This window comes from Chiloscyllium plagiosum, unplaced genomic scaffold (genome assembly GCF_037043375.1).
Source record: "Chiloscyllium plagiosum isolate Xiang-an unplaced genomic scaffold, Cpla_swu_hap1 HiC_scaffold_1, whole genome shotgun sequence".
NCBI lineage: Eukaryota > Metazoa > Chordata > Chondrichthyes > Orectolobiformes > Hemiscylliidae > Chiloscyllium > Chiloscyllium plagiosum.
Window position 1 is genome coordinate 176,980,589 of NW_028270139.1, and position 21,811 is coordinate 177,002,399.

A 21,811-nucleotide genomic window follows, 5' to 3' on the forward strand; every position below is an offset into this window, starting at 1 on the left:
TGTCTGAGAGTGTCGGGGGGAGGGGGAGGGTCACTCGAGGGGTTAGGGTCTGGGATGTAGTGCTGAGAGTGTGGGGGGAGGGGGAGGGTCACTCGAGGCGTTAGGGTCTGGGATGTACTGTCTGAGAGTGTCGGGGGGAGGGGGCGGGTCACTCGAGGGGTTAGGGTCTGGAATGTACTGTCTGAGAGTGTGGGGGGAGGGGGAGGGTCACTCGAAGCGTTAGGGTCTGGGATGTACTGTCTGAGAGTGTGGGGGGGAGGGGGAGGGTCACTCGAGGGATTAGGGTCTGGGATGTACTGTCTGAGAGTGTGGGGGGGAGGGGAGGGTCACTCGAGGCGTTAGGGTCTGGGATGTACTGTCTGAGAGTGGGGGAGGGGGAGGGTCACTCGAGGGATTAGGGTCTGGGATGTTGTGTCTGTGTGTGGGGGGAGGGGGAGGGTCACTCGAGGCGTTAGGGTCTGGGTTGTAGTATCTGAGAGTGGGGGAGGGGGAGGGTCACTCGAGGGATTAGGGTCTGGGATGTAGTGTCTGAGTGTGGGGGGAGGGGGCGGGTCACTCGAGGGGTTAGGGTCTGGGTTGTAGTGTCTGTGAGTGTGGGGGGAGGGGGAGGGTCACTCGAGGCGTTAGGGTCTGGGATGTACTGTCTGAGACTGTGGGGGGAGGGGGAGGGTCACTCGAGGGATTAGGGTCTGGAATGTACTGTCTGAGAGTGTGGGGGGAGGGGGAGGGTCACTCGAAGCGTTAGGGTCTGGGATGTACTGTCTGAGAGTGTGGGGGGGAGGGGGAGGGTCACTCGAGGGATTAGGGTCTGGGATGTACTGTCTGAGAGTGTGGGGGGAGGGGAGGGTCACTCGAGGCGTTAGGGTCTGGGATGTACTGTCTGAGAGTGGGGGAGGGGGAGGGTCACTCGAGGGATTAGGGTCTGGGATGTTGTGTCTGTGTGTGGGGGGAGGGGGAGGGTCACTCGAGGCGTTAGGGTCTGGGTTGTAGTATCTGAGAGTGGGGGAGGGGGAGGGTCACTCGAGGGATTAGGGTCTGGGATGTAGTGTCTGAGTGTGGGGGGAGGGGGCGGGTCACTCGAGGGGTTAGGGTCTGGGTTGTAGTGTCTGTGAGTGTGGGGGGAGGGGGAGGGTCACTCGAGGCGTTAGGGTCTGGGATGTACTGTCTGAGACTGTGGGGGGAGGGGGAGGGTCACTCGAGGGATTAGGGTCTGGGATGTACTGTCTGAGAGTGTGGGGGTAGGGGGAGGGTCACTCAAGGGGTTAGGGTCTTGGATGTAGTGTCTGAGTGTGGGGGGGTGGGGGAGGGTCACTCGAGGCGTTAGGGTCTGGGTTGTAGTGTCTGAGAGTGGGGGAGGGGGAGGGTCACTCAAGGGATTAGGGTCTGGGATGTTGTGTCTCAGTGTGGGGGGAGGGGGAGGGTCACTCAAGGGGTTAGGGTCTGGGATGTAGTGTCTGAGTGTGGGGGGTAGGGGAAGGGTCACTCGAGGCGTTAGGGTGTGGGATGTACTGTCTGAGTGTGGGGGAGGGGGAGGGTCACTCGAGGGGTTAGGGTCTGGGATATAGTGTCTGAGAGTGTGGGGGGAGGGGGAGGGTCACTCGAGGCGTTAGGGTCTGGGTTGTTGTGTCTGAGAGTGGGGGGAGGGGGAGGGTCACTCGAGGGATTAGGGTCTGGGTTGTAGTGTCTGAGAGTGTGGGGGGTGGGGGAGGGTCACTCGAGGGGTTAGGGTCTGGGTTGTAGTGTCTGAGTGTGGGGGGAGGGTCACTCGAGGGGTTAGGGTGGGGGATGTACTGTCTGAGTGTGGGGGGGAGGGGGAGGGTCACTCGAGGCGTTAGGGTCTGGGATGTAATGCCTGAGAGTGTGGGGGAGGGGGAGGTTCACTTGAGGGGTTAAGGTCCGGAGTGTACTGTCTGAGAGTGTGGGGGGAGGGTCACTCAAGGGGTCAGGGTCTGGGATGTACTGTCTGAGAGTGTCGGGGGGAGGGGGAGGGTCACTCGAGGGGTTAGGGTCTGGGATGTACTGTCTGAGAGTGTCGGGGGGAGGGGGAGGGTCACTCGAGGGGTTAGGGTCTGGGATGTAGTGCCTGAGAGTGTGGGGGGAGGGGGAGGGTCACTCGAGGCGTTAGGGTCTGGGATGTACTGTCTGAGAGTGTCGGGGGGAGGGGGCGGGTCACTCGAGGGGTTAGGGTCTGGAATGTACTGTCTGAGAGTGTGGGGGGAGGGGGAGGGTCACTCGAAGCGTTAGGGTCTGGGATGTAGTGTCTGAGTGTGGGGGGAGGGGGCGGGTCACTCGAGGGGTTAGGGTCTGGAATGTACTGTCTGAGAGTGTGGGGGGAGGGGGAGGGTCACTCGAAGCGTTAGGGTCTGGGATGTACTGTCTGAGAGTGGGGGAGGGGGAGGGTCACTCGAGGGATTAGGGTCTGGGATGATGTGTCTGTGTGTGGGGGGAGGGGGAGGGTCACTCGAGGCGTTAGGGTCTGGGTTGTAGTATCTGAGAGTGGGGGAGGGGGAGGGTCACTCGAGGGATTAGGGTCTGGGATGTAGTGTCTGAGTGTGGGGGGAGGGGGAGGGTCACTCGAGGCGTTAGGGTCTGGGATGTACTGTCTGAGTGTTGGGGGGAGGGGGAGGGTCACTCGAGGGGTTAGGGTCTGGGATGTAGTGTCTGAGTGTGGGGGGAGGGGGAGGTTCACTCAAGGGGTTAGGGTCTGGTATGTTGTGTCTGAGTGTGGGGGGAGGGGGAGGGTCACTCAAGGGGTTAGGGTCTGGGATGTACTGTCTGAGAGTGTTGGGGGAGAGGGGGAGGGTCACTTGAGGGATTAGGGTCTGGGATGTAGTGTCTGAGTGTGGGGGGGAGGGGGAGGGTCACTCAAGGGATTAGGGTCTGGGATATACTGTCTGAGAGTCGGGGAGGGGGAGGGTCACTCGAGGCGTTAGGGTCTGGGTTGTAGTATCTGAGAGTGGGGGAGGGGGAGGGTCACTCGAGGGATTAGGGTCTGGGATGTAGTGTCTGAGTGTGGGGGGAGGGGGAGGGTCACTCGAGGCGTTAGGGTCTGGGATGTAGTGTCTGAGTGTGGGGGGAGGGGGAGGGTCACTCGAGGGGTTAGGGTCTGGGATATAGTGTCTGAGAGTGTGGGGGGAGGGGGAGGGTCACTCGAGGGGTTAGGGTCTGGGATGTACTGTCTGAGTGTGGGGGAGGGGGAGGGTCACTCGAGGGGTTAGGGTCTGGGATATAGTGTCTGAGAGTGTGGGGGGAGCGGGAGGGTCACTCGAGGCGTTAGTGTCTGGGTTGTTGTGTCTGAGAGTGGGGGGGAGGGGGAGGGTCACTCGAGGCGTTAGGGTCTGGGTTGTAGTATCTGAGTGTGGGGGGAGGGTCACTCGAGGGGTTAGGGTCTGGGATGTTGTGTCTGTGTGTGGGGGGCGGGGGAGGGTCACTCAAGGTGTTAGGGTCTGGGATGTACTGTCTGAGTGTGGGGGGGAGGGGGAGGGTCACTCGAGGCGTTAGGGTCTGGGTTGTAGTGTCTGAGAGTGGGGGGGAGGGGGAGGGTCACTCGAGGGATTAGGGTCTGGGTTGTAGTGTCTGAGTGTGGGGGGGAGGGGGAGGGTCACTCGAGGGGTTACGGTCTGGGATGTACTGTCTGAGTGTTGGGGGGAGGGGGAGGGTCACTCGAGGGGTTAGGGTCTGGGATGTCGTGTCTGAGTGTGGGGGGAGGGGGAGGGTCACTCGAGGCGTTAGGGTCTGTGTTGTAGTGTCTGAGTATGGGGGAGGGGGAGGGTCACTCGAGGCGTTAGGGTCTGGGATGTACTGTCTGAGTGTGGGGGAGGGGGAGGGTCACTCGAGGGGTTAGGGTCTGGGATGTACTGTCTGAGTGTGGGGGGAGGGGGAGGGTCACTCGAGGGGTTAGGGTCTGGGTTGTAGTGTCTGAGTGTGGGGGAGGGGGATGGTCACTCGAGGGGTTAGGGTCTGGGATGTCCTGTCTGAGTGTGGGGGGAGGGGGAGGGTCACTCGAGGGATTAGGGTCTGGGATGTACTGTCTGAGAGTGGGGGAGGGGGAGGGTCACTCGAGGGGTTAGGGTCTGGGATGTAGTGTCTGAGTGTGGGGGGAGGGGGAGGGTCACTCGAGGGATTAGGGTCTGGGATGTACTGTCTGAGTGTGGGGGGAGGGGGATGGTCACTCGAGGGATTAGGGTCTGGGATGTCCTGTCTGAGAGTGTGCGGGGAGGGGGAGGGTCACTCGAGGGATTAGGGTCTGGGATGTACTGTCTGAGTGTGGGGGGAGGGGGAGGGTCACTCGAGGGGTTAGGGTCTGGGATGTACTGTCTGAGAGTGGGGGAGGGGGAGGGTCACTCGAGGGATTAGGGTCTGGGATGTACTGTCTGAGTGTGGGGGGAGGGGGAGGGTCACTCGAGGGGTTAGGGTCTGGGATGTAGTGTCTGAGTGTGGGGGGAGGGGGAGGGTCACTCGAGGGATTAGGGTCTGGGATGTACTGTCTGAGAGTGTGGGGGGGAGGGGGAGGGTCACTCGAGGCGTTAGGGTCTGGGATGTACTGTCTGAGTGTGGGGGGAGGGGGAGGGTCACTCGAGGCGTTAGGGTCTGGGATGTCCTGTCTGAGAGTGTGGGGGCAGGGGGAGGGTCACTCGAGGCGTTAGGGTCTGTGATGTAGTGTCTGAGAGTGGGGGGAGGGGAAGGGTCACTCGAGGCGTTAGGGTGTGGGATGTACTGTCTGAGTGTGGGGGAGGGGGAGGGTCACTCGAGGGGTTAGGGTCTGGGTTGTTGTGTCTGAGAGTATGGGGAGGGGGAGGGTCACTCGAGGGGTTAGGGTCTGGGTTGTAGTGTCTGAGTGTGGGGGGAGGGTCACTCGAGGGGTTAGGGTCTGGGATATAGTGTCTGAGAGTGGGGGAGGGGGAGGGTCACTCGAGGGATTAGGGTCTGGGATGATGTGTCTGTGTGTGGGGGGAGGGGGAGGGTCACTCGAGGCGTTAGGGTCTGGGTTGTAGTATCTGAGAGTGTGGGGGGAGGGGGAGGGTCACTCGAGGGATTAGGGTCTGGGATGTAGTGTCTGAGTGTGGGGGGAGGGGGAGGGTCACTCGAGGCGTTAGGGTCTAGGATGTAGTGTCTGAGTGTGGGGGGAGGGGGAGGGTCACTCGAGGCGTTAGGGTCTGGGATATAGTGTCTGAGAGTGTGGGGGGAGGGGGAGGGTCACTCGAGGCGTTAGGGTCTGGGTTGTTGTGTCTGAGAGTGGGGGGAGGGGGAGGGTCACTCGAGGGATTAGGGTCTGGGTTGTAGTGTCTGAGAGTGTGGGGGGTGGGGGAGGGTCACTCTAGGTGTTAGGGTCTGGGTTGTAGTGTCTGAGTGTGGGGGGAGGGTCACTCGAGGGGTTAGGGTGGGGGATGTACTGTCTGAGTGTGGGGGGGAGGGGGAGGGTCACTCGAGGCGTTAGGGTCTGGGTTGTACTGTCTGAGAGTGTGGGGGGTGGGGGAGGGTCACTCGAGGGGTTAGGGTCTGGGTTGTAGTGTCTGAGTGTGGGGGAGGGGGTGGGTCACTCGAGGCGTTAGGGTCTGGGTTGTAGTGTCTGAGAGTGGGGGGGAGGGGGAGGGTCACTCGAGGGATTAGGGTCTGGGTTGTAGTGTCTGAGTGTGGGGGGAGGGGGAGGGTCACTCGAGGGGTTAGTGTCTGGGATGTAGTGTCTGAGTGTGGGGGGAGGGGGAGGGTCACTCGAGGGGTTAGGGTCTGGGATGTAATGCCTGAGAGTGTGGGGGAGGGGGAGGTTCACTTGAGGGGTTAGGGTCTGGGATGTCGTGTCTGAGAGTGTCGGGGGGAGGGGGAGGGTCACTCGAGGGGTTAGGGTCTGGGATGTAGTGTCTGAGAGTGTGGGGGGAGGGGGAGGGTCACTCGTGGCGTTAGGGTCTGGGATGTACTGTCTGAGAGTGTCGGGGGGAGGGGGCGGGTCACTCGAGGGGTTAGGGTCTGGGATGTAGTGTCTGAGAGTGTGGGGGGAGGGGGAGGGTCACTCGAGGCGTTAGGGTCTGGGATGTAGTGTCTGAGAGGGGGGGGAGGGGGAGGGTCACTCGAGGCGTTAGGGTCTGGGTTGTCGTGTCTGACTGTGGGGGGAGGGTCACTCGAGGGGTTAGGGTCTGGGATGTTGTGTCTGTGTGTGGGGGGCGGGGGAGGGTGACTCAAGGGGTGAGGGTCTGGGATGTACTGTCTGAGTGTGGGGGGGAGGGGGAGGGTCACTCGAGGCGTTAGGGTCTGGGTTGTAGTGTCTGAGAGTGGGGGGGAGGGGGAGGGTCACTCTTGGGATTAGGGTCTGGGTTGTAGTGTCTGAGTGTGGGGGGAGGGGGAGGTTCACTCAAGGGGTTACGGTCTGGGATGTACTGTCTGAGTGTGGGGGAGGGGGAGGGTCACTCGAGGGGTTAGGGTCTGGGATGTAGTGTCTGAGTGTGGGGGGAGGGGGAGGTTCACTCAAGGGGTTAGGGTCTGGGATGTTGTGTCTGAGTGTGGGGGGAGGGGGAGGGTCACTCAAGGGGTTAGGGTCTGGGATGTACTGTCTGAGAGTGTTGGGGGAGAGGGGGAGGGTCACTCGAGGGATTAGGGTCTGGGATGTAGTGTCTGAGTGTGGGGGGGAGGGGGAGGGTCACTCAAGGGATTAGGGTCTGGGATATACTGTCTGAGAGTCGGGGAGGGGGAGGGTCACTCGAGGCGTTAGGGTCTGGGTTGTAGTATCTGAGAGTGGGGGAGGGGTAGGGTCACTCGAGGCGTTAGGGTCTGGGATGTAGTGTCTGAGTGTGGGGGGAGGGGGAGGGTCACTCGAGGCGTTAGGGTCTGGGATGTACTGTCTGAGAGTGTGGGGGGAGGGGGAGGGTCACTCGAGGGGTTAGGGTCTGGGATGTACTGTCTGAGTGTGGGGGAGGGGGAGGGTCACTCGAGGGGTTAGGGTCTGGGATATAGTGTCTGAGAGTGTGGGGGGAGGGGGAGGGTCACTCGAGGCGTTAGTGTCTGGGTTGTTGTGTCTGAGAGTGGGGGGGAGGGGGAGGGTCACTCGAGGCGTTAGGGTCTGGGTTGTAGTATCTGAGTGTGGGGGGAGGGTCACTCGAGGGGTTAGGGTCTGGGATGTTGTGTCTGTGTGTGGGGGGCGGGGGAGGGTCACTCAAGGTGTTAGGGTCTGGGATGTACTGTCTGAGTGTGGGGGGGAGGGGGAGGGTCACTCGAGGCGTTAGGGTCTGGGTTGTAGTGTCTGAGAGTGGGGGGGAGGGGGAGGGTCACTCGAGGGATTAGGGTCTGGGTTGTAGTGTCTGAGTGTGGGGGGGAGGGGGAGGGTCACTCGAGGGGTTACGGTCTGGGATGTACTGTCTGAGTGTTGGGGGGAGGGGGAGGGTCACTCGAGGGGTTAGGGTCTGGGATGTCGTGTCTGAGTGTGGGGGGAGGGGGAGGGTCACTCGAGGCGTTAGGGTCTGTGTTGTAGTGTCTGAGTATGGGGGAGGGGGAGGGTCACTCGAGGGGTTAGGGTCTGGGATGTACTGTCTGAGTGTGGGGGGAGGGGGAGGGTCACTCGAGGGGTTAGGGTCTGGGTTGTAGTGTCTGAGTATGGGGTAGGGGGAGGGTCACTCGAGGCGTTAGGGTCTGGGATGTACTGTCTGAGTGTGGGGGAGGGGGAGGGTCACTCGAGGGGTTAGGGTCTGGGATGTCGTGTCTGAGTGTGGGGGGGGGAGGGTCACTCGAGGGGTTAGGGTCTGGGTTGTAGTGTCTGAGTGTGGGGGAGGGGGATGGTCACTCGAGGGGTTAGGGTCTGGGATGTCCTGTCTGAGTGTGGGGGGAGGGGGAGGGTCACTCGAGGGATTAGGGTCTGGGATGTACTGTCTGAGAGTGGGGGAGGGGGAGGGTCACTCGAGGGGTTAGGGTCTGGGATGTAGTGTCTGAGTGTGGGGGGAGGGGGAGGATCACTCGAGGGATTAGGGTCTGGGATGTACTGTCTGAGTGTGGGGGGAGGGGGATGGTCACTCGAGGGATTAGGGTCTGGGATGTCCTGTCTGAGTGTGGGGGGAGGGGGAGGGTCACTCGAGGGGTTAGGGTCTGGGATGTACTGTCTGAGAGTGGGGGAGGGGGAGGGTCACTCGAGGGATTAGGGTCTGGGATGTACTGTCTGAGTGTGGGGGGAGGGGGAGGGTCACTCGAGGGGTTAGGGTCTGGGATGTAGTGTCTGAGTGTGGGGGGAGGGGGAGGGTCACTCGAGGGATTAGGGTCTGGGATGTACTGTCTGAGAGTGTGGGGGGGAGGGGGAGGGTCACTCGAGGCGTTAGGGTCTGGGATGTACTGTCTGAGTGTGGGGGGAGGGGGAGGGTCACTCGAGGCGTTAGGGTCTGGGATGTCCTGTCTGAGAGTGTGGGGGGAGGGGGAGGGTCACTCGAGGCGTTAGGGTGTGGGATGTACTGTCTGAGTGTGGGGGAGGGGGAGGGTCACTCGAGGGGTTAGGGTCTGGGTTGTTGTGTCTGAGAGTATGGGGAGGGGGAGGGTCACTCGAGGGGTTAGGGTCTGGGTTGTAGTGTCTGAGTGTGGGGGGAGGGTCACTCGAGGGGTTAGGGTCTGGGATATAGTGTCTGAGAGTGTGGGGGGAGGGGGAGGGTCACTCGAGGCGTTAGGGTCTGGGTTGTTGTGTCTGAGAGTGGGGGGAGGGGGAGGGTCACTCGAGGGATTAGGGTCTGGGTTGTAGTGTCTGAGAGTGTGGGGGGTTGGGGGAGGGTCACTCGAGGGGTTAGGGTCTGGGTTGTAGTGTCTGAGTGTGGGGGGAGGGTCACTCGAGGGGTTAGGGTGGGGGATGTACTGTCTGAGTGTGGGGGGGAGGGGGAGGGTCACCCGAGGCGTTAGGGTCTCGGTTGTACTGTCTGAGAGTGTGGGGGGTGGGGGAGGGTCACTCGAGGGGTTAGGGTCTGGGTTGTAGTGTCTGAGTGTGGGGGAGGGGGTGGGTCACTCGAGGCGTTAGGGTCTGGGTTGTAGTGTCTGAGAGTGGGGGGGAGGGGGAGGGTCACTCGAGGGATTAGGGTCTGGGTTGTAGTGTCTGAGTGTGGGGGGAGGGGGAGGGTCACTCGAGGGGTTAGGTTCTGGGATGTAGTGTCTGAGTGTGGGGGGAGGGGGAGGGTCACTTGAGGGGTTAAGGTCCGGAGTGTACTGTCTGAGAGTGTGGGGGGAGGGTCACTCAAGGGATTAGGGTCTGGGATGTAATATCTGAGAGTGTCGGGGGGAGGGGGAGGGTCATTCGAGGGGTTAGGGTCTGGGATGTACTGTCTGAGAGTGTCGGGGGGAGGGGGAGGGTCACTCGAGGGGTTAGGGTCTGGGATGTAGTGCCTGAGAGTGTGGGGGGAGGGGGAGGGTCACTCGAGGCGTTAGGTCTGGGATGTACTGTCTGAGAGTGTCGGGGGGAGGGGGCGGGTCACTCGAGGGGTTAGGGTCTGGAATGTACTGTCTGAGAGTGTGGGGGGAGGGGGAGGGTCACTCGAAGCGTTAGGGTCTGGGATGTAGTGTCTGAGAGTGTGGGGGGAGGGGGAGGGTCACTCGAGGGGTTAGGGTCTGGGTTGTAGTGTCTGAGAGGGGGGGGGAGGGGGAGGGTCACTCGAGGCGTTAGGGTCTGGGTTGTCGTGTCTGACTGTGGGGGGAGGGGGAGGGTCACTCGAGGGATTAGGGTCTGGGATGTTGTGTCTGTGTGTGGGGGGAGGGGGAGGGTCACTCGAGGGGTTAGGGTCTGGGATGTACTGTCTGAGTGTGGGGGAGGGGGAGGGTCACTCGAGGGGTTAGGGTCTGGGATGTACTGTCTGAGTGTGGGGGAGGGGGAGGGTCACTCGAGGGGTTAGGGTCTGCGATATAGTGTCTGAGAGTGTGGGGGGAGGGGGAGGGTCACTCGAGGCGTTAGTGTCTGGGTTGTTGTGTCTGAGAGTGGGGGGGAGGGGGAGGGTCACTCGAGGCGTTAGGGTCTGGGTTGTAGTGTCTGAGAGTGGGGGGGAGGGGGAGGGTCACTCGAGGGGTTACGGTCTGGGATGTACTGTCTGAGTGTTGGGGGGAGGGGGAGGGTCAATCGAGGGGTTAGGGTCTGGGATGTACTGTCTGAGTGTGGGGGAGGGGGAGGGTCACTCGAGGGGTTAGGATCTGGGATGTTGTGTCTGAGTGTGGGGGGGAGGGGGAGGGTCACTCAAGGGATTAGGGTCTGGGTTGTAGTGTCTGAGTGTGGGGGGAGGGGGAGGGTCACTCGAGGGATTAGGGTCTGGGATGTACTGTCTGAGTGTGGGGGGGAGGGGGAGGGTCACTCAAGGGATTAGGGTCTGGGTTGTAGTGTCTGAGTGTGGGGGAGGGGGAGGGTCACTCGAGGCGTTAGGGTCTGGGTTGTAGTATCTGAGAGTGGGGGAGGGGGAGGGTCACTCGAGGGATTAGGGTCTGGGATGTAGTGTCTGAGTGTGGGGGGAGGGGGAAGGTCACTCGAGGCGTTAGGGTCTGGGATGTAGTGTCTGAGTGTGGGGGGAGGGGGAGGGTCACTCGAGGCGTTAGGGTCTGGGATGTACTGTCTGAGAGTGTGGGGGGAGAGGGAGGGTCACTCGAGGGGTTAGGGTCTGGGATGTACTGTCTGAGTGTGGGGGAGGGGGAGGGTCACTCGAGGGGTTAGGGTCTGGGATATAGTGTCTGAGAGTGTGGGGGGAGGGGGAGGGTCACTCGAGGCGTTAGTGTCTGGGTTGTTGTGTCTGAGAGTGGGGGGGAGGGGGAGGGTCACTCGAGGCGTTAGGGTCTGGGTTGTAGTATCTGAGTGTGGGGGGAGGGTCACTCGAGGGGTTAGGGTCTGGGATGTTGTGTCTGTGTGTGGGGGGCGGGGGAGGGTCACTCAAGGTGTTAGGGTCTGGGATGTACTGTCTGAGTGTGGGGGGGAGGGGGAGGGTCACTCGAGGCGTTAGTGTCTGGGTTGTAGTGTCTGAGAGTGGGGGGGAGGGGGAGGGTCACTCGAGGGATTAGGGTCTGGGTTGTAGTGTCTGAGTGTGGGGGGGAGGGGGAGGGTCACTCGAGGGGTTACGGTCTGGGATGTACTGTCTGAGTGTTGGGGGGAGGGGGAGGGTCACTCGAGGGGTTAGGGTCTGGGATGTCGTGTCTGAGTGTGGGGGGAGGGGGAGGGTCACTCGAGGCGTTAGGGTCTGTGTTGTAGTGTCTGAGTATGGGGGAGGGGGAGGGTCACTCGAGGCGTTAGGGTCTGGGATGTACTGTCTGAGTGTGGGGGAGGGGGAGGGTCACTCGAGGGGTTAGGGTCTGGGATGTACTGTCTGAGTGTGGGGGGAGGGGGAGGGTCACTCGAGGGGTTAGGGTCTGGGTTGTAGTGTCTGAGTATGGGGTAGGGGGAGGGTCACTCGAGGCGTTAGGGTCTGGGATGTACTGTCTGAGTGTGGGGGAGGGGGAGGGTCACTCGAGGGGTTAGGGTCTGGGATGTCGTGTCTGAGTGTGGGGGGGGGAGGGTCACTCGAGGGGTTAGGGTCTGGGTTGTAGTGTCTGAGTGTGGGGGGAGGGGGAGGGTCACTCGAGGGATTAGGGTCTGGGATGTACTGTCTGAGTGTGGGGGGAGGGGGATGGTCACTCGAGGGATTAGGGTCTGGGATGTCCTGTCTGAGAGTGTGGGGGGAGGGGGAGGGTCACTCGAGGGATTAGGGTCTGGGATGTACTGTCTGAGTGTGGGGGGAGGGGGAGGGTCACTCGAGGGGTTAGGGTCTGGGATGTACTGTCTGAGAGTGGGGGAGGGGGAGGGTCACTCGAGGGATTAGGGTCTGGGATGTAGTGTCTGAGAGTGTGGGGGGGAGGGGGAGGGTCACTCGAGGGATTAGGGTCTGGGATGTACTGTCTGAGAGTGGGGGAGGGGGAGGGTCACTCGAGGGGTTAGGGTCTGGGATGTCCTGTCTGAGTGTGGGGGGAGGGGGAGGGTCACTCGAGGGATTAGGGTCTGGGATGTACTGTCTGAGAGTGGGGGAGGGGGAGGGTCACTCGAGGGGTTAGGGTCTGGGATGTACTGTCTGAGTGTGGGGGGAGGGGGAGGGTCACTCGAGGGGTTAGGGTCTGGGATGTACTGTCTGAGTGTGGGGGTGGGGGGGGAGGGTCACTCGAGGCGTTAGGGTCTGGGATGTACTGTCTGAGAGTGTGGGGGGGAGGGGGAGGGTCACTCGAGGGGTTAGCGTCTGGGATGTACTGTCTGAGAGTGGGGGGAGGGGGAGGGTCACTCGAGGGGTTAGGGTCTGGGATGTACTGTCTGAGTGTGGGGGTGGGGGGGGGGAGGGTCACTCGAGGCGTTAGGGTCTGGGATGTACTGTCTGAGAGTGTCGGGGCGAGGGGGAGGGTCACTCGAGGGGTTAGGGTCTGGGATGTACTGTCTGAGTGTGGGGGGGGGGGAGGGTCACTCGAGGGGTTAGGGTCTGGGATGTAGTGTCTGAGTGTGGGGGGAGGGGGAGGGTCACTCGAGGGGTTAGGGTCTGGGATGTAGTGTCTGAGAGTGTGGGGGGAGGGGGAGGGTCACTCGAGGGGTTAGGGTCTGGGATGTAGTGTCTGAGTGTGGGGGGAGGGGGAGGGTCACTCGAGGGGTTAGGGTCTGGGATGTACTGTCTGAGTGTGGGGGGAGGGGGATGGTCACTCGAGGGATTAGGGTCTGGGATGTACTGTCTGAGAGTGTGGGGGAGGGGGATGGTCACTCGAGGGATTAGGGTCTGGGATGTCCTGTCTGAGAGTGTGGGGGGAGGGGGAGGGTCACTCGAGGGGTTAGGGTCTGGGATGTACTGTCTGAGAGTGTGGGGGAGGGGGAGGGTCACTCGAGGGGTTAGGGTCTGGGATGTACTGTCTGAGAGTGTGGGGGAGGGGGAGGGTCACTCGAGGGGTTAGGGTCTGGGATGTAGTGTCTGAGTGTGGGGGGAGGGGGAGGGTCACTCGAGGGGTTAGGGTCTGGGATGTACTGTCTGAGTGTGGGGGGAGGGGGAGGGTCACTCGAGGGGTTAGGGTCTGGGATGTACTGTCTGAGAGTGTGGGGGAGGGGGAGGGTCACTCGAGGGGTTAGGGTCTGGGATGTAGTGTCTGAGTGTGGGGGGGAGGGGGAGGGTCACTCGAGGGGTTAGGGTCTGGGATGTAGTGTCTGAGAGTGTGGGGGGGGGGGGGGGAATTATCTGGTTGTTTGTATTGAGTCTGTTTTGAGGGTTATTCTGGGAAAACGGCAGGTGTCTGTCCCCAGGCGAAGTGTGGATCACCGGCAGGTTGCTGTGATATAACCTCTGTGTGCCAGCGTGTCTGCCAGTGTGCGGCAGGGTGTGTGACAGTACGTGTGCCAGTGTGTGTGCCAGTGTGTGTGCCAGTGTGTGCCTGTCTTCACCGTGTTTCCTGTTGGTTGGCTCAGGTTGAATTTGCCGAGGATGTTTAGTAGCTGCAGCCGTGAGGATTTGGAGCAAGCGTTTGACCAGGGAGTCGGACCGTGTCTGTTTAACATCCCGGATCCAGACCAGCTACTGCCCCCTCCCCAGTGTGGGAACCTGTACCTGGAGAGGGGCGAGGACTGTGACTGCGGTCCCCCTGCGGTAAGGATGGTGGGGTGGCAGGGGGAGTGTGACTGTGCCCCCGCCCCCCCCCAGGGTATGGATGGTGGGGGTGAGGGGGATGTGTGATGAGGATACATGCACACGTACACATACCCACACACACCCCCACACACGCCCAAGCACACATACCCACACACACTCACACTTACCCATACACATGCACACGCACACATACCTACACACACCCACACACGCACATGGACACGCACACATACCCACACATGCATTCATACCCACACACACCCACCCACACACATGCACATGAACATATACCCACACATGCATACATACCCACATACACCCACACACACACATGCACACACACACATACCCACCCACACGCACACATGCACACGCATACATACACAAGCACACACAGACATACCCACACACCCACACACCCATGCACACGCAGACATACCCACACACACCCACACGCACATGCACACACCCATAACCACACATACATACACACATGCCCACATGCACACGCAAACATACCCACACACACGTACCCACACATACGTGCACACACACCCACACACACCAACACACTCGCACATGCACACGTACCCACACACACGTACGTGCACACATCCCCACGCGCACGCACACAACCACACATACCCACACCCCCACACACGCACACATACCCCCACACTCACATACCCCCACACTCACATACCTCCACACATGCGCACACCCCCCCACACACATATACCCACACACACATACCCCCACACACGCACACATACCCACACAGACACTCACACATACCCCCAGACATACACACCCACACACACCCACACACACACCCACACACACGCACACATACCTCTCACACACACACACACGCACACATACCCCCTCACACACACACATGCACACATACCCCCCCACACACACACATACCCACACGCACCCACACACACTCACACACACACACACACACACCCACGATTCTCTGTGATAGGGAGGGGAATAGCAACTTGAGATTCCCTGGCATATTCCAGCTGCACTTATTAACCATCAAACTCCCATAACTCCGACCCCACTCCATAGCCCCCAAATACATCTGCCACCTGTCACTGATTGCAACCTTATCCAGGGAAAGGGTGGGGATGGTGGTGGGGAGAAATCACACTTTCAGATGTAGGTTTGCTCGCTGAGCTGGAAGGTTCTTTTCCAGACGTTTCGTCACCCTACTAGGTAACATTCTCAGGCAAGCACTGTATATGATTCCTTCCTTCTATTTATATGTTTGGGTTTCTTTGGGTTGGTGATGTCATTTCCTGTGGTGTACCCTGGTGGCTCGATTTCTGCCTGTTTGTCCAATGTAGTGTTTGTTACAGTCCTTGACATTAGTTTTGCTTGTTGTCTGTATAGGGTCTTTCAAGTTCATTAGCTGCTGTTTTAGTGTGTTGGTGGGTTTGTGGGCTACCGTGATGCCAAGAGGTCTGAGTAGTCTGGCAGTCATTTCAGAGATGTCTTTGATGTAGGGGAGAGTGGCTAGGGTTTCTGGACGTGTTTTGTCTGCTTGTTTGGGTTTGTTGCTGAGAAATCCGCAAACTGTGTTCATTGGGTACCCATTCTTTTTGAATACACAGTATGGGTGATTTTCCTCTGCTCTGCGTAGTTCCTCTGTGCTGCAGTGTGTGGTGGCTCATTGAAATAATGTTCTAATGTAGTCCCACTTCAACTGGGACAACACAACCATCCTGGGACAAGCCTAGAGACACGCACGGGAATTTCTAGAAGCATGGCATTCCAACCGGAACTCTATCAACAAACACATCGAGTTAGACCCCATCTACCACCCCCTGAGAAAAGGAACAGGGAGTGACTTCACCACAGGAAATGACATCACCAGCCCAAAGAAATCCAACCCTATCTAGAGAAAGCAGAAATCATATCCAGTGCTTCACCTGAGGCCCACTGAAGATGTTATGGAAACGTCAGGAAATGAACCTTCACAGTGACACTACCCCCCCCCCCCCACCATCCTTCCCCCGGGGGGAGGGGGTCACAGTGACGTTCCCCCCCACCCCCACCATCCTTACCCCGGGGGGAGGGGGTCACAGTGACACTCCCCACCCCCCCCACCATCCTTACCCCGGTGGGGGGTCACAGTGACACTCCCCACCCACCCCCACCATCGTTACCCCGGGGGGAGGGGGGTCACAGTGACACTCCCCACCCACCCCCACCATCCTTACCCCGGGGGGAGGGGGTCACAGTGACATTCCCCACCACCCTTACCCCGGGGGGAGGGGGTCACAGTGACATTCCTCACCACCCTTACCCCGGGGGGAGGGGGTCACAGTGACATTCCCCACCCACCCCCACCATCCTTATCCCGGGGGGAGGGGGTCTCAGTGACATTCCCCACCCACCCCCACCATCCTTACCCCGGGGGGAGGGGGTCACAGTGACATTCCCCACCCCCCACCACCCTCCATCCTTACCCCGGGGGGAGGGGGTCACAGTGACATTCCCCACCCACCCCCACCATCCTTACCCCGGGGGGAGGGGGTCACAGTGACACTCCCCACCCACCCCCACCATCCTTACCCCGGGGGGAGGGGGTCACAGTGACATTCCCCACCCCCCACCACCCTCCATCCTTACCCCGGGGGGAGGGGGTCACAGTGACACTCCCCACCCACCCCCACCATCCTTACCCCGGGGGGAGGGGGTCACAGTGACACTCCCCACCCACCCCCACCATCCTTACCCCGGGGGGAGGGGGTCACAGTGACATTCCCCACACCCCCCCCACCACCCTTCCCCACACTAACCTCCATATGTGTACTATCTTCTGTGTGAAAAAGTTGCCCGTCAGGTTCCTTTTTATTCTTTCCCCTTGAACCTTAACCTGATGCGCTCTAGTTCTCGATTTCCCAACCCTGGGAAAAAGACGGAGTATATTCACCCTTGTTATGGGCCAGGCCAGATCCCACAAAACAACTCATGAAAGTAGCCCAGACCCTCGTTTTGCCAGGTGTCCTAAGAAGGATGTACAATGGATATTCCCAGGAGGGATGCAGCTCGCCCAAACCACTTCGTTTTAACCAAACCAGAATTTATTTGTAAGATTATTGAATGAAACACAAACAAAAATGAGCAGAATGTAAAATAACAACCTGTTCAGTTAAAAATCACACAACACCATATTATAGTCCTGATGTTGTGTGGTTTCTAACATTGTCCACCCCAGTCCCACACCGGCGTCTCCAAATCTTAACCTATCCAAAACCCCAATAGAATATCCCAACTTAATGATGCTATTCCAAATTCCTCCCACAATCCCCATAAACACCCCCTTGGCACAAAAGGTAAAATCCAACACATGGTCTTACAGCAGGGAGAGAGAGGCAGAGACATTCAGCATGGAACACTTTCTTCCATCGAGCTTTCTTTGACCAACTGCTTCTGAACAGCCAGACTGCTAAACTCCAAAACCAAACCAAATCAGAGGTAAAGCTGAGCTGGGAGAACGGGCCGCTCCCCTTTTGTTGTTCATGTTTTAAAAAAAACTTGAAAGCCTTTTGCGTGAGGCAGTATAACGAAATTGGCCGACAACCCATCAAACCTAGACTTTTCGGAGTGTCTGTGTTAATGACCCCTCTGAGAGAAACCAAAGACAACATCACGTTGTGAAAGCAGCAGCCTCATCACACCCTATCCATGACTCTCATGATCTTATACACCTCAATAAGGTCCCCCCTCAGTCTCCTGTGCACACCAGAAAAAAGTCGTAGTGTTTCCAGCACCTCCCTATAACTCAGACCCTTCGGTCCTGGCAACAGCCTTATAAATTTCTTTTGCACTGTTTCCAGTTTAATAACATCCTTCCTATAACAAGGTGACCAAAACTGAACACAATCCTCCAAGTGCAGACTCACCAACATCCCGTACAACTGCAACATAACTCCCCAACTTCTATACTCAATGCCCTGACTGATGAAGGCCAGTGTACCAAAAGCCCTGTCTCCCTGGGACTCCACTCTCAGAGAACCGTGCACCTGAACTCCAAGATCCCTCTGTTCCACTGCACTCCTTAAGGCCCTGCCATTCACCATGAAACTCCTACCTTGATTTGACTTTCCAAAATACAAGATCTCGCGCTTATCTAGATTAAACTCCATTAGCTATTTCTCGGCCCACTTCCCCAGCTGATCAAGGTGCAATTTCTGAGAACCTTCCTCCCTGTCCATGCTACCGCCTATTTTAGTATCATCTGCAAACTTACTCATCATGTCTTGTATATTCCCATCCAAATCAATGATATAATGGGCCCAGCACCGACCCCTGAGGCTCTCCCCGAGTCACAGGCCTCCAGTCCAACAAGCATCCTTCCACTATTACCCTCTGCCTCCTACCATCAAGCCAATTGTGTGTCCAATTTTGCAGCTCCCACTGGATTCCAAGTGATCTCACCTTCCACAGCAGTCTACCATGTGGAACCTTATCAAAGGCCTTCCTGAAATCCATATAGACTGCGTTTACCCTCATACACTCATCAACCTTCCAGGTCACTTTGTTAAAGAATGTTAATAAATCTGTGAGGCATGATCTCCCACTCACAAAGCCACGCTGACTGCTCCTAATCAAACCCTGTCTTTCTAAATGCATGTGTATCTTATCCCTCAGAATCTTCTGAAGTAACTTGTCTACCACAGATGTTAAGCTGACTGCTCTATCATTCCCAGGGTTTCCTTTGCAGCCCTTCTTGAGTAAGGGCACAACATTCACTACCCTCCAGTCTTCCGGGACCTCGCCCGTGGCTAACGATGATGCAAATATATCAGCCAGGGCCCTCGCAATGTCTTCTCCAGCCTCTGACAGAGTTCTTGGATATATCTGTTCAGGACCAGAGGAGTTATCCACCTTCATACAGTCTAATACATCCAACACCTCCTCTACTGTGATATGGACTGGCCCCAAGATATCATCACTAACTTCCCCAAGTTCCCAGGTCTTCGTGTCTTTCTCCACGGTAAACACAGAGGAGAGATATTCATTGAGGACCTCGCCCATCTCCTGTGGTTCTACACGTACATGACCCCTTTGATAGGGGTTCTAGTCTCTCTCTAGATATTCTTTTTCTTTTAATATATTTAAAGAACCTCTTTGATTCACCCTAATCTTCTCCAAGTCTATCTCATGCCCCCTTATTGTCCTCCTGATTTCCTTCTTCAGTGAACTCCTGTATTCACTGTACACCTCCAGGGATTCCCTTGATCCCAGCTGCCTCTACCTGAACCACGCCTCCTCAAAGCCTCAATATCTCTTGTCATCCAGGGTTCCCTGTTCCTGCCAACCCTGCCCTTCACCCTCACAGGAACATACAGACCTTGAACTCTAGCTATCTCACTTTTAAAGGCCTCCCACTTGTCGGAGGTCCCTTTGCCTACAAACAAACTACTCCAGTCAAACCCTGCCAGCTCCTGTCTAATTCCATCAATATTCACCTTCCCCCAGTTTAGAACTTGAACCTGTGGACCAATTTTGTTCCTCTCCATAACTATTTAAATTTAATAGAACTATGGTCACTGCTCCCACAGTGCTCCCCCACTGTCACCTCTGTCACCTGTCCTGCTCCATTTCCCAAGAGGAGGTTGAGTTTTGCCCCCTCCTGAGTGTGACCCTCTGTATACTGCTTGAGGGAACTTTCCTGAACACACTTAACACATTCCACCCCATCTAAGCCCTTAACACTCTGGCAGTTCCAGTCTATGTTCGGAAAATGAAAATCCCCGACTATGACAATCCTATTGCTCCTGGGAGTCTCCCAGTCTCCCTGCAGATTTGTTCCTCGAATTCCCGCTGACTATTTGGGGGCCTATAGTACAACCCCAATAACGTCACCATCCCCTTCTTATTTCTTAGCTCCACCCACAAAGCCTCACTGGATGATCCTTCAGTTATTTCATCTCTGGTTACTGCTGTGATACTCACCTTCATCAGAAATACATCTCCCCCTCCCCTCCTTCCACCACCTCTGTCCCACCTAAAGCATCTGTCCCCTGACTTGGGCTGAGAAGTGGCAGATGGAGTTTAATTTAGATAAATGCGAGGTGCTGTGTTTTGGGCAATCAAATCTTAGCAGGACTTATACACTTAATAGAACATAGAACAATACAGCGCAGAACAGGCCCTTCGGCCCTCAATGTTGCTCTGGCCTGTGAACTATTCTCAGCTCATCCCCCTACACGATCCCATCATCATCCATGTACTTATCCAAGGATTGTTTAAATCTCCCTAATGTGGCTGAGTTAATTACCTTGGCAGGTAGAGGTGCTGGAAAAGCACAGCAGGTCAGGCAGCATCTGAGGAGCAGGAAAATCGACAATTCGGGCAAAAGTCCTTCATCAGAAATAGGTGTCTTTTTGCCCGAAACATCGATTTTCCTGCTCCTCGGATGCTGCCTGACCTGCTGTCCTTTTCCAGCAACACACTGATCAAACTCTGGTTTCCAGCATCTGCTGTCCTCACTTTTGCCACATCAGCAGGTCGGGCATTCCACACCCTTACCACTCTGTGAGTAAAGAACCTGCCTCTGACATCTGTCTTAAATCTATCATCCCTCAATTTTTAGTTATGCCCCCTCGTACAAGCTGACATCATCATCCTAGTAAAAAGACTCTCACTGTCCACCCTATCTAATCCTCTGACCATCTTGTATGTCTCTATCAAATCCCCTCTTAGCCTTCTTCTCTCCAATGAGAACAGACCTGCACCTTTTCCAATGCTTCCACATCCTTCCCGAAATATGGTGACCAGAACTGTACATAATATTCCAAGTCTGGCCGCACAAGCGTTTTGTATAGTTGCAGCATGATATTGTGGCTCCGGAACTCAATTCCTCTACCAATGAAACCTAACACACCGTATGCCTTCTTAACAGCACTATCCACCCGTGTGGCAACTTTCAGGGATCTATGTACATGAACTCCAAGATCTCTCTGCACATCCACACTACCAAGAATCTTTCCATTGACCCAGTACTCTGCCTTCCTGTTATTCTTCCCAAAGTGCATCACCTCACATTTAGCTGCATTGAACTCCATTTGCCACCTCTCAGCCCAATTCTGCAGTTTATCCAAGTCCCCCTGTAACCTGTAACATTCTTCCACACTATCCACTACTCCACCGACTTTAGTGTCATCTGCAAATTTACTAATCCATCCACCTGTGCCTGCGTCTAAGTCATTTATAAAAATGACAAACAGCAGTGGTCCCAAAACAGACCCTTGTGTCACACCACGAGTAACCGGACTCCAGGCTGAATATTTTCCATCAACCACCACTCACTGCCTTCTTTCAGAAAGCGAGTTTCTAATCCAAACTGCTAAATCACCCACAATCCCATGCCTCTGCATTTTCTCCAACAGCCTACCATGTGGAACCAAATCAAGAGATTTATTGAAGTCCATGTATACCATGTCAACTGCCCTACCCTCATCTACATGCTTGGTCACAAAAAAACTCAATGAAACACGACCTGCCCTTGACAAAACCATGTTGATGATCTAAAATCAAATTGTTGCTTGCTAGATGATTATAAATCCTATCTCTTATAATCCTTTCGAAAACCTTTCCTACAACAGACGTAAGGCTCATTGGTCTATAATTACCTGGGTCATCTCAACTGCCCTTCTTGACCAAGGGCACAACATTTGCAATCCTCCAGTCCCCTGGTACTAAACCTGGAGACAATGACGACTTAAATATCAAATCCAAAGGCTCTGCTATCACCTCCCTAGCTTCCCTGAGAATCCTCGGATAAATCCCATCCAGCCCAGGGGACTTGTCTACTTTCACTCCTTCTAGAATTGATAACACCTGTTCGTAACTAACCTCAATCCTTTCTAGTCTAATATCTCGTACCTCATTCTTCTCCTCTACAATATTCTCCTTTCCCTGAGTGAAAACCGATGAGAAATGTTCATTTAGCACCTCTCCGATCTCTACAGGGTCCACACACAATGTCCCACCCCTGTCTTTGACTGGCCCTATTCTTACCTAGGAGGAGAAAGTGAGGACTGCAGATGCTGGAGGGGAAATGAGGAAACTGGTGAAATCCGAGTTCATCCCTTGTGGTTGGAGGGTTCCTAGGCGGAAGATGAGGCGCTCTTCCTCCAACCGTCGTGTTGTTGTGGTCTGACGATGGAGGAGTCCAAAGACCTGCATATCCTTGGTGGAGTGGGAGGGGGAGTTGAAGT

At 57.1% G+C, this 21,811-nt stretch overlaps 1 protein-coding gene across 4 annotated transcripts in view; it reads left to right on the plus strand.

Annotated features, from left to right (window-relative positions):
• LOC122550377 (disintegrin and metalloproteinase domain-containing protein 12-like) overlaps nt 1-21,811 on the plus strand; it is a 483,861-nt gene that overhangs the window by 364,795 nt on the left and 97,255 nt on the right. For all 4 annotated transcript variants that reach the window (XM_087992303.1, XM_087992306.1, XM_087992307.1 and 1 more), the window contains exon 12: nt 13,385-13,562. In XM_087992303.1, coding sequence (XP_087848429.1) covers nt 13,385-13,562 — 178 coding nt within the window. The remainder of the gene's footprint in view (nt 1-13,384; nt 13,563-21,811) is intronic.